Raw genomic sequence first — 12,424 nt, forward strand, 5'->3', positions numbered from 1 at the left:
CGGGGTCCTGTCCCGCCATCCCAATTTTGTTCCCTTGTCCATCATCTGTCCCCAACACAACATGAGCGCAACTTTAGACGGACTTGTACTGTGCTGTTGGTACTAGTATTGTGCAGAGAGTGCTTCAGCAGTGTGTCTGCCTTGATTGGTGCCGGTTAGAAGGCTGTCACTCAGCATGACATGCCACTTGCCAGGCTGACACATCCCTTTCTAGGCAGGACCGCCCAGATTGCATCATTGGTAGGGATGTGCATGGGCAAACAATTTGGTTTGGTTCAAAAATTCAGGTAAGTAAAAAACTTTGTCTGTTTCGGCAATTCAGACCAATGGCATTCGGTTCGGCACTTCAGCAATTATGAACTTCGGCAATTCGGAACTTCGGTAATTCGGACCCTAACCCTAACCATAACCCTAACCCTCACCACTTGTTTTGAGCTTTTCAGAAATCCAAAGCACTTCGGAACTTCTGGCATTCGACAATTCGAACTTCGGACATTTGTAAGCATGCAAATGTCCGAATTGCACGAAATTCGTCCGAATGTACATTCTGAACAAAACGAATTGCACATGTCTACTCCTTGGCATGCCACACAAAGTCTGCCACCCCTTCATCCCAATCGTAAAACTGCAAAAGTTGGGAGGTATGCAAATTTCCTGACCTTTCTTGTGCCTACCCACGAGGTACACAATCAAAGGGGTCTTGGATATCTGTCAATTTCAAATGCAATTTTTTTTTGATTGAAAGCTTTTTTTATTTGGAATGCACAGAAAAAAACTTTAGAAAAAAAGTACCCAGATGTGTCCAAGGCCATTTTACATAGGTTTTCTATTCTCCCAGTTCATTGCATATAGACACACAGGATCCCTTTCATTCCTTGCTTTCCCAATTAATTTCTCTGTGGAGGAACATGATACCAGAAACACACAGTCAAATGTTGCATTTAGGTCTAGTGTCATTTTTAGCTCCAGGTCAATAAAGCCCCTAATCCAGCAATGGATTGGAATGCATTTAAATGTAGCATTGAAATCTTTCTAGCAAAAAAAACATTTAAATGTTTGTACATTGTGCCCCCAATTCTTCAAATTGTACATGCCCAAGAAATTATACATTCACGTGGTATTCTACATCTCGAACATCTAGCCTTATTTGTGCATTACCAGCCCAGACTTCAAATTATGTCCAGGGTCCCTGATGCCTTATAGAACATTGTCGGGGTTATTCACTTAAGTGAGAATTCAGAGTAAATTTCAAATTAAAGTCAAAATAGCCAAACTGCAAAAAATCTCTAAGTTAGCTTTCACTTTGTCTACTGTGGCCTTACATTTGAAATTCACTCTTAATTCTTAGTAAATATTATCACAATGTGAGATTTCCTATGGAAACAGGATGGGTGGGGGTGCTGACTCGGATCAAGAAAAAGAAATTGCAAATAATTCCCAAATTCTAGTAAAAGAAGAACATTATAAATCCCTAGAACAGTATCTTTAACCGATAGATTCTTAAAAATTGGTTCTTACCATGTGAAGTATTAATATTCAGAACTAATAGAAAACCAACAACATCTGAAAGATAGTGGCCATTATGTTTGTGTCCAGCACGGTGCATGACCACTTCCTTTGTAGTCCATCATCATTGTAATAGTGACAGGTCAGTCCTCAGTTGCGGAAGTTATACATTTGAAGAAAAGAAAAATCTCAACGTGATGTGATAATGATAAGCATTATCTTTGCAAAGACATTTTGAATCCAAACAACACAAGCAAATCTTTGTCAAAGGCAGAAAATAGCCAAGGCAAATAACAATGTTTCAGTGACGTAAAATAGATTTCAGCTACAGAAGCCACTGACTACAAAAGAGATGTCACTGCTAAAAGGATGGTAATTTTCTAGTAAACTAGGACTATGGCCTGATGATACTCTTTCATCGCAGAGGAGATTTAGTAAACATCCCATCCTCTTTAATGCAATGTGTTTTCTTATTTCGCATGCAATAATAAAATATTTCTGAAACTCCATATGACTAACTTTACATAAGCCACGAGGTCACGCATTTAGACTGGAAGAAAGGAGATTTAGTCTAAGGCAAAGGAAAGGTTTTTTTTGGTTTTTTTTAGTAAGAACAATAACGATGTGGAATTATCTGCCTGAAGAGGTAGTTTTATCAGAGTCCATAAAGATGTTTTAAAAGCAATTGGATAAATACTTGCAAAAACATAATATTCAGGTATGTAATTTTTAATTAGTGGTTTAATAGCTTCTTGATCCAAGGAGATATCTGACTGCCATTCTGGGGCCAAGAAGGATTTTTTTCCTAGTTTGTTGCAAAATTGGAAAGAGCCTCAAACTAAGTTGTTTGCCTCCTTGAGAAAGTCTGAACTATGAATTTAACTATTTAACTATTCATTGGTGTTTTCAAAACGACAATAAACCTATAGAATTATGTTACCATACTGTTAGCTCAGCTGTAAGGTGGAGGCTCCTGTATGACTCGCTGGATTGATACACTCTGTACAATTCTATGCTTCTTATTTTGCATGGACACAGTGACAGTCACCATAATTAGAATAAATTCTGCTGCATACTGTTTCCTGACTATACAGCACTGCTCAGACTAAGCTCTACCTTGTTACTAGGCAGGATAGCGGAAGCAGCTATATCAAGCAACAAAATCCATATCCCAACATCATTAGTGCAGTGCCCAGAATTCATTACAGTAACGTAGAAATAAAAAATATTTTTTTTTTCTGGTGCATTTACTATTACATAGTCTGAAGGTGATGAAATGAAAATTTAGATTTTACATTCCTGATCATAGAAAACTATTATTTTATTATAATATAAAAGATGGTGTAAGGGATTTGGCAATGAAGCAGTCCAGTAAAGGCTACTCATAGAATATTAATGCCTGTCTATAGAGATGTCCCGAACAGTTTGCCAGGAACTATTCGCCAGCGAACATAGCTAGTTCGCGGTCGCCGCGGCGGGCGAACATATGCGATGTTCGGTCCGCCCCCTATTCGTCATCATTGAGTAAACTTTGACCCTGTACCTCACTGTCAGCAGACACATTCCAGCCAATCAGCAGCAGACCCTCCCTCCCAGACCCTCCCACCTGCATGCCGAATAGGGGGCGGACCAAACATCGCATATGTCCGCCCGCCGCGGCAACCGCGAACAAGCTATGTTCGACAGCGAACAGTTCCCGGCGAACTGTTCGGGACATCTCTACCTGTCTACATTAAATTGAAATATGCAAATGGAAATGGATTTCTTATGAATTTTTACTGCAGTATAATGTCATTATATAACATATATATATATATGTATATATATATATATATATATATATATATATATATATATATAAATATATATATAAATATTATTTATTTTATTTTATTTATAAAATATTTTACCAGGAAAGATACATTGAGATTTCTCTCATTTTCAAGTATGTCCTGGGTCCACAAAACATTGCATTGATACATTAGGGTACAATAAAATACAAAAAACATATTAATACACAATATATACAAAATGTAACATAGAACAGGTAGGAAATATATAATCAACCATGACACGTGCATTCTGTTTTGAGGTCTGTAAAGACGGATCTCTTAAAGGACTTTAGGCTAGGGGAAGATTTAAAAGTGCGGGACGTCGTTCCATAATTGCGGTGCTCTGTAGGAACATATAAATATATTTATATATTTCTGTATGTATGTGTGTGCTATGTATGCTGTGTATGTGTGTGCTGTGTATGTGAGTGCTGTGTATGTGTGTGCTGTGTATGTGTGGGCGGTGTATGTGCGTGCTGTGTATGTATGTGTGTGCTGTGTATGCTGTGTATGTGTGTGCTGTGTATGTGCGTGCTGTGTATGTGTGTGCTCTGTATGTGTGTGCTGTGTATGCTGTGTATGTGTGTGCTGTGTATGTGAGTGCTGTGTATGTGTGCACAAATGTTTGTATGTATGTTTATATATTCCGAAGCTGAGATCTAAAGCTATATCTAGGAAAGAATCACAATGTCTTACCCTACTATATGAGGTGGGTATAGTATTGGCCAAAAATTAGCACTCAAATGACACATACAGGACTATCAGGAAAGTCGCACATATTTACATGCAGTCCCAGTGCAGTAGTTTTCTTTGGGAATGTGATTGATAATTTACTGCAAGATTTAAGTCTCTCTCTCTCTCTCTCTCTCTCTCTCTCTCTCTGCTAAGTTGGGGTCTCCCAAAAACAGTTTTTTTCTTTTTATTTTCAATCCTTAATTCCAGTAAACCAGAAAACTACACTGTGAAAAAAAAAAGAAAACATGTTTATTAATTCAAACGCTGTCTAAATTGTAGCACTTTTTAGATGTGTTATAGAAATGCATGTTTTTACAAGGAAATAGGAAAATTAATGAACTGAAGCAAAGCTGTCTGAACCTACCTCTGTTAATTAATACTCTGGAGATATAAAACATCAAGGCACTTTGGATAATCAGAACATGTATTTTACGTATTGGAATTAGCATGTGGAAATGTTCGCTAAAAGTAAGACATACATTCCTATATAAACTGTGATGGAATTTTATTATTAGAAAAATATAAAGTTAAAGGATCACTATAGTGTCAGGAAAAAAAAACTTGTTTTCCTGGTACTATATAGTCCTTAGGCCCCCCCCACCCTCAGGGCCCCCCTCCCGCTGGGCTGAAGGGGTTAAAACCCGTTCAGCCACTTACCTCAATCCAGCGCCGGGCTCCCTCGGAGCTGGCGACCTCTCCTCCCCCTCCGACGTCAGTTCCCTAGTGGAGCCGAATGCGCGTGAGCGTCCCGAGCCGCGTGCGCATTTAAACCGCCCATAGGAAAGCATTACTCAATGCTTTCCTATGGACGTTCTGCCCGCTGGATGCGATTTTCGCATTGAGCGTCGCGGAAGCGCCTCTAGCGGCTGTAAAAAAGACTGAAAGAGGCTGGATTAACCCTGCGATGTAAACATAGCAGTTTCTCTGAAACTGCTATGTTTACAGCTGCAGAGTTTAAACCTGGGGGACCTGGCACCCAGACCACTTCATTGAGCTGAAGTGATCTGGGTGGCTATAGTGGTCCTTTAATATACACACACATTGTAATTGTATGTGTATTGTGTATAATAGTATGCGTGCATACAGATACACAAAACTGAAATAACTTGATGTGCAAAATAAAGTTTCAAGGTTGCATTAAGAATACGGGATTTACACTAAAGAAACTGATTGCTGTTGATCGCAATTGACCATTGCAATTGACCATTCTATAGGAACTTAGAAACTCTAGAAAAACAGCAGGTTATTCATTCAAAAGTAAATTGTTGGGAATTTAATTAAATTCAAATTCAAATTGAAAATTAGGGAAAAATTCTACATATAACTATTTTGGCCTAGGATTTGGCCGAGAAAGTGACGCAGTTTAACATGTGGCTTGCTGAGGATACTGGGAGTTATATTTTATACTGGAAGCTGTGTCAGATGTTGCCTTTTCACAAAATTCACTGATTCACTTACATGGACACATTACCCCATCTGTCAGTGGCATGGTGCCAGAATCTTGAACTTCACAGAATAAATAATGTGAACTGTATGTTGATTAGCATTAATTAGCTGATCTACATGCTGCAGATAATGTGACAGAATATGACGTGCATGAAGAGGAGTCGGAGATGGCATGTATGGAAAATACATAATACCAGACATCAGAGGAATAACATGACTCAAACAGAATCACTCTCACTGCATCACTTGGAAAACACTCTGTTGTGCACCCATGTGAATGATCCATTTCTTACTTTGACGATACATTTATTCTTGAATATTGATGATACATTGATTCATTTTCTCCTATCCAGATTCTAAATCAAATGTTTGGATGTTGAGTTTCACAGTCCTCTCAAGATTTCAAATGGACAAAGAGGGGCATTTTCATTTTCAGAGGTCAGAGTGGAGGTGTGAACGGGAGGCAGTGATATTCCAGAACTTTAGGGTTCTCCATTAGCTAATGCTTGCCATATGTGTTACTAAAATGCAATAGACAACAAGAACAAATTATATTACTGTTCTAAATACAGCAAAAGTGCTGTATTCTGATTTATTGTCTGGGAGCCTGTGGTACACTCATGCCTACAAACCATACTGAGTTTTCAGAGACGTGTTACACAAATGGTTCCAAAATTACGTAAAATATGTATATTAGTAATTAGTGCTTATAATTAACAACATAAAATAAAACCTGAAGTTATAACAAAAGTATATGTTTTTGCAACAATGGTCATATTTGTGGATAATACATTTTAAAAATATGTAATGTAAAATGGAATACTTCGTTACCTTGAAAGTATATTATGACAACATTGCATAAATGAAAACGGTACATTGTTACAGAACGTTACTCACTGTTGTTACAGAATCACAGAGGCGTGAGTCCCAAGGACCTTTGGCTTCCATAGACAGTTTAGCCAGCTGAGGTCCTGTACTGATCATTTTATACCATAGTGAGATGTATATATTTACCCAGTCAAGAAGCATTGGATTGTACTTGGCAAATTTCCCCTGATTATTTGACCCTGTATGTTTCCCCTGAACAAAGTAATAAGTGCTGTCATTTGTTCAAAGGTTTGTTGGACATCATCACAAAATGCCGCTAGGGTTATCCTAAAGCAGTACACCATGATATAATGAAATGACTACTCTTTACACTATTGTTATGTCATAGATTGTTTTTAATTATCCTCAATGGGCATAGGATGAGAGTAAAACACATGGGCATGATTTACACCTAGAGGCCCACCAACAACTTTTGGAGAAAGGACAAACTTTCAAAGATAATATGACTACTCTGTTATATGATATGACAGATATCAGACTAAATATGTCCCTTCTTGTACTGTAGGTAGCATAACATATTGACCACCTGTACAATTCTTTATTCAGTGGGGCTCATCAATCAACCTCTAGAATATAAGGTCTATTGACTTGGTGAAAAGTTATCATAGGCAGGTTGGCAGCAAAATCTCCCAAGCGGCTTACGTTACCGATGTCAGATACAGTAAGGCATAGCTCCAAAATAAAATAGCTGCTAAAGCTATAGACACAATTTTTGTGTGCCATGTTGGTTGTATTTGGGTTGTTCGTGCTGCTATTTGCCAAGTTCTTAACGAGTCAACATTGCGTCAAAACTGAATTGAGCTGCCTGACGGTAAATAGTTTTTTTTGACTACTTTAATTTGAGACAGAAGTTGCCTTCTTGTCATAAATCAATTCCTATGGCGATTAACACTATTATTAAAATTATGAGAAAAAACATTTGATAGGTTTTGGACTTATGAATGTGCTTTATTTTTTAATGTTTACATCTTTGTAGTTTTAAAAAAATGTGGATATTTTTCATGACACTGCACGTCTTTCTCCTTCGAGCTATCCATTTCACTCAGTACTGACACTGGCTGAGCTGTGTACATACACTGATAAGGATATATTTTTTCTGTCTGCCCCTCAGTACAGAAAAGGATTTTCTTATCAGTGTATGTACACAGCTCAGCCACTGATGATACTGAATGAGCGGGACAGCTTGAAGCCAAGCAGTCTGCATTAGCTAAGGAGGACACCCAGGCAGTCACAGGGAAATTGCTCTTTATCTGTTCATACCTTTCCCCTGTTTGTATGACTATCTGCAATGTGTTTGTGAATTGAATGAAGGAGCTTCATTGTATATTACAAGTGAGCAAAGAGAAACAGCCACATTAGAAATGTGCATTAACAAAACTTTGTATAAAGACCTGATAAAAAAAATGTTTAGAAACCTAATCGGATCTGCGCTTCTGCAGCTAGTCCACACAATACCAGACATAGTTGTGCTCAGAACCTTCCCGTGAGAATCACAAACAGCAGAAACCCTGTGATTCCTTTCATACTCCGTGCAACTTTCGGATAACCATCCTTGAGGTGTAATCTTCCTGATGCTAAATGGTCATTTCCAATGAATTGCTTCATTTGATCAAGAGCCAACCTGCCGACATAGAATCAGTAAGTAAAGTGAGGGGGGGAAATATTTGATCCCCTGCTGATTTTGAACGTTTGTCCACTGACAAAGAAATGAGCAGTCTATAATTTTAATGGTAGGTGTATTTTAACAGTGAGAGACAGAATAACAAAAAAAAATCAGTAAAACACATGTCAAAAACATATAAATTGATTTGCATGTCAATAAGTTAAATAAGTAATTGATCCCCTATCAATCAGCAAGATTTATGGCTCCCAGGTGTTTTTTATACAGGTAATGAACTGAGATTAGGAGCACTCTCTAAACCCCTTAAGGACACATGACATGTGTGACATGTCATGATTCTCTTTTATTCCAGAAGTTTGGTCCTTAAGGGGTTAAAGGGAGTGCTCCTAATCTCAGTTTGTTACCTGTATAAAAGACATCTGTCCACAGAAGCAATTAATCAGATTTCAAACTCTCCAAAGTGGCCAAGACCTACTCAAGGCTGGAATAGGCTACAAGACCATCACCAAGCAGCTTAGTGAGAAGGTAACAACAGTTGGTGCTATTATTCGCAAATGGAAGGAACACAAAATTACTGTCAGTCTCCCTCGGTCTGGTGCGCCATGCAAGATCTCTCCTCGTGGAGTTTTTTTAATGATTATTAGAACAATGAGGAATCAGCCCAGAACTACAAGGGAGGTTCTAGTAAATGATCTCAAGGCAGCTGGGACCAAGAAAACAATTGATAACACTACGCCGTGAAGGACTGAAATCCTGCAGCGACCACAAGGTCCCCCCGTTCAAGAAAGCACATGTACAGGCCTGTCTGAAGTTTGCCAATGAACATCTGAATGATTCAGAGGAGAACTGGGTGAAAGTGTTGTGGTCAGATGAGACCAAAATCAAGCTCTTTGGCATAAATTCAACTCGCCGTGTTTGGAGGATGGGGGAATGTTGCCTATGACCCCAAGAACACCATCCCCACCGTCAAACATGGAGGTGGAGAAATTATGCTTTGGGGATGTTTTTCTGCTAAGGGGTCTTGACAACTGCACCGCATCAAAGGGACAATGGACGTGGCCATGTGCGGTCAAATCTTGGTTGAGAACCTCCTTCCCTCAGCCATGGCATTGAAAATGGGTCATAGATGGGTATTCCAGCAAGACAATGACCCAAAACACACAGCCAAGGCAACAAAGGAGTGGCTCAATAAGAAGCACATTAAGGTCCAGGAGTAGCCTAGACAGTTTTCAGACCTTAATCTCATAGAAAATCTGTGGAGGGAGCTGAAGGTTCGAGTTGCCAAACGTCAGCCTCGAAACCTTAATGACTTGGAGAGGATCTGCAAAGAGGAGTGGGACAAAATCCCTCCTGAGATGTGTGCAAACCTGGTGGCCTACTACAAGAAACGTCTGACCTCTGTGATTGCCAACAAGGGTTTTGCCACAAAGTACTAAGTCACAGGGGTCAAATACTTATTATTATGCAAATCAATTTATAACTTTTTTGACATGCATTTTTCTGGATTTATTTTGTTATTCAGTCTCTCACTCTTAAAATACACCTACCATTAAAATTACAGACTGATCATTTCTTTGTCAGTGGGTAAACGTTCAAAATCAGCAGGGGATCAAATACTTTTTCCCCTCACTGTATATCACTGGATGCTTGTATACTGTATATCTGATTGTGTGTTCTCTTCTTCCAAAGCACAGTGCTTTGCTTATACCAGTACAGCTCACTCAGTGCGTTCAGTGGAAGCATAGCTAAGACGGCATGGTTATGGTGCCGCATTCAGCAAAGCAACATTTTTTTTTGCTTTTCATTTTTTTCTCCCCAAAAACTACAAAGATTTTAGAATGCAAAAAATCCAGCATATTAATAAGAGCAAAATCTAATTTTAAAATGCCTTAATGTTGTGTTGGTGCATGGAGTGTCCCTCTAATATACATTTCTCTTCATTCTCAGGCCTTTTTATCCAACCTGGAATCTCTATCACTGTCTTAAAGTGTCATCATGCTTTGTTGGTTTCCTTTTTGTTAACAGACCCTACAAACTGTATGGGTACTTACTAAAAGTGGATATTAATTGAGTGTCTACATCATTTCGCACAGGGGTTTCATCCTCTTAGTAACATGAGCTTTTTTTTTTTTTACATTTCCTGACCAATGAGTATGACTCATGAGTCAATGCATGTGTTACTAAACATTTGAGGTTATTTACGAAGAACTATTCCGGGGGTGAAGAACAAATAGCATGTTCCTGCTATACGTTTGGAACTTTGCTCCAGAACGGATATTTATACTAAACTCTATACTTTAAAGGGGCACTATAGTCACCAGAACAACTACAGCTTACTGTAGTTGTTCTAGTGAGTATAATCATTCCCTTCAAGCATTACTATGTAAACACTGCCTTTTCATAAAACATTGTTAACATTGTTAGTGTTTACATTGGCCACTAGGGATACCTCCTGTGGCCAATACTCAGATAGGCAGATCGGGGGCGGAGCCAGCACCGGCAAACCCACCCGGCACTAGAAATAAGGTATGTTTTAACCCCTTCTAAGGGGACTAAGGGGGGGACAAACCACGTAAATGGTGGTTTTAACACTATATGGTCTGGATCCAATATTTGTGTTCCTGCTGCTATAGTGTTCCTTTAACCCCTTAAGGACCAAACATCTGGAATAAAAGGGAATCATGACATGTCACACATGTCATGTGTCCTTAAGGGGTTAAGGTGTATAATTTCTGCACACTTCCACTCTTTGCTCTTTTCAAAAAAGTCAGCAGAGTAATGTTTATACATTAGGGTATTCATTCAAATCTTGTTGACTTGTGCCATAATTTCTCAAGTCAATCACCGTTCCTTAAAAGTTTGAAAGTAAATCAAAACCACTTACTCCATGTAGGCTGTCATTTTCTAACCTATGGGAGATTTCATAATTTGTCGGTAATTGAAGCCTTATGGCTGTGATTATAGTGTTTATTAAACAAAATAGCTTATTGGGAAAAAAATAAATCTTGCAACATGTGATTAAGGCACAAAAGACTTGCACCTGATATTATGGATGGTCAGTTTGTAAGATATATTCTAATAGAACATTCTGTAATTTTCGCATTCTTCTAGGGCTCCCAGCACAGTGGGTCCTCTACATCTTTAGCATCCACCAAGGTTTGCAGTTCCATGGATGAAGGCGATGTCCTAGCAGAAGGTAATGTACAGAATATTACAGTTTATTGTAACCATATCTCTCCTATAATAATGCCTCCCAACCGGCAGCAAAGGTTTTATTGGAGTCATGCAGTATACATTATCTCGAAGTGTTCCTTGAAAATATCAGACCAAGGTGGCCCTACTATAGTAAAGATTGGTTACTGATATCAATGATGGCATAATGGAATTCCTTGTAATTCTTGAAATACTCTAGGTCGAAGGGGTGGTGGCCCAAAGAGTGGGCTTGTGGAACAAAATTAATTAGTACCGTTAGCCTAACCTACACATTACATCTATCATCCTTGGGGCAATAATGCAGAACGGGGAATCACAATGTATAATGCATACTGTTATATAATAGAGCGTAATTAATACAGATCTTTGGTGATTATGGTTGCTACATATGAAATGTGAGATATCACACATTAAAGAGCACTGTTAACCAAGCACCATGTGTTCTTCTGATTTCCCAAACTTATTTTGTTATCCTGTATCTTCAAAGCTAAACATTCCATCAGATGTATAACAAAGTGCTGTATTTCACCAATATATATATATATACTCTGTATACATATATCCCCGACTGCAACGAACAAACCTGTATCAATAATTAATTGTAACCATTAAACCTCTGTCTTCACTGAATCCCCACTGGGAAAACAAAACATGTATAGCTTTCTTATTGCTATATGTAATTGTTTAAGTTGGCTTTCCATACTTAGAGGGGAGAAGCATATGAGAAAAATGAACATTCCTTTCATTGGGTGTGAGCGCCATTTGTTGGTCTCTGTGTAAGTTAAAAATGGCTTTCAATGTCCAATGTGGAAGAATATAGCAAATAATTACAAATAAACAACTAACAGCAAAACTGGCTTTACAGTTGTTATACAGAACCATTTTAGAAACACAGTGGCAAACACAATCCGGAATAAACTATCTTGTGTGTAACCGTGTGGCTAAAGAATGAATCAATCGACCAATAAATGATTGCAATTATGGAAAATTAGAAGGCCTGTGGCTCAAATAAAGAAGTTCACTTCATACTGAATCTGAGTCAATTTGAGTCGGTGGTGAAGGTGGGCAGTTTAGATAGAAGGTTTGTGTTGAGGAGGCAATGAGAAACCACTCACAGGGAGAAATAAAATGAGTATTATTGTTCTGTTTTAACTAAACAGTCACACAATACCATTGATGGGCA

General features: G+C 38.4%; 1 protein-coding gene across 5 annotated transcripts in view; it reads left to right on the plus strand.

Annotated features, from left to right (window-relative positions):
* DCLK1 (doublecortin like kinase 1) overlaps positions 1–12,424 on the plus strand; it is a 398,808-nt gene that overhangs the window by 292,864 nt on the left and 93,520 nt on the right. For all 5 annotated transcript variants that reach the window (XM_063429156.1, XM_063429163.1, XM_063429171.1 and 2 more), the window contains one exon: positions 11,140–11,224. In XM_063429156.1, coding sequence (XP_063285226.1) covers positions 11,140–11,224 — 85 coding nt within the window. The remainder of the gene's footprint in view (positions 1–11,139; positions 11,225–12,424) is intronic.

Source organism: Pelobates fuscus, chromosome 1, assembly GCF_036172605.1.
Source record: "Pelobates fuscus isolate aPelFus1 chromosome 1, aPelFus1.pri, whole genome shotgun sequence".
Lineage (NCBI taxonomy): Eukaryota > Metazoa > Chordata > Amphibia > Anura > Pelobatidae > Pelobates > Pelobates fuscus.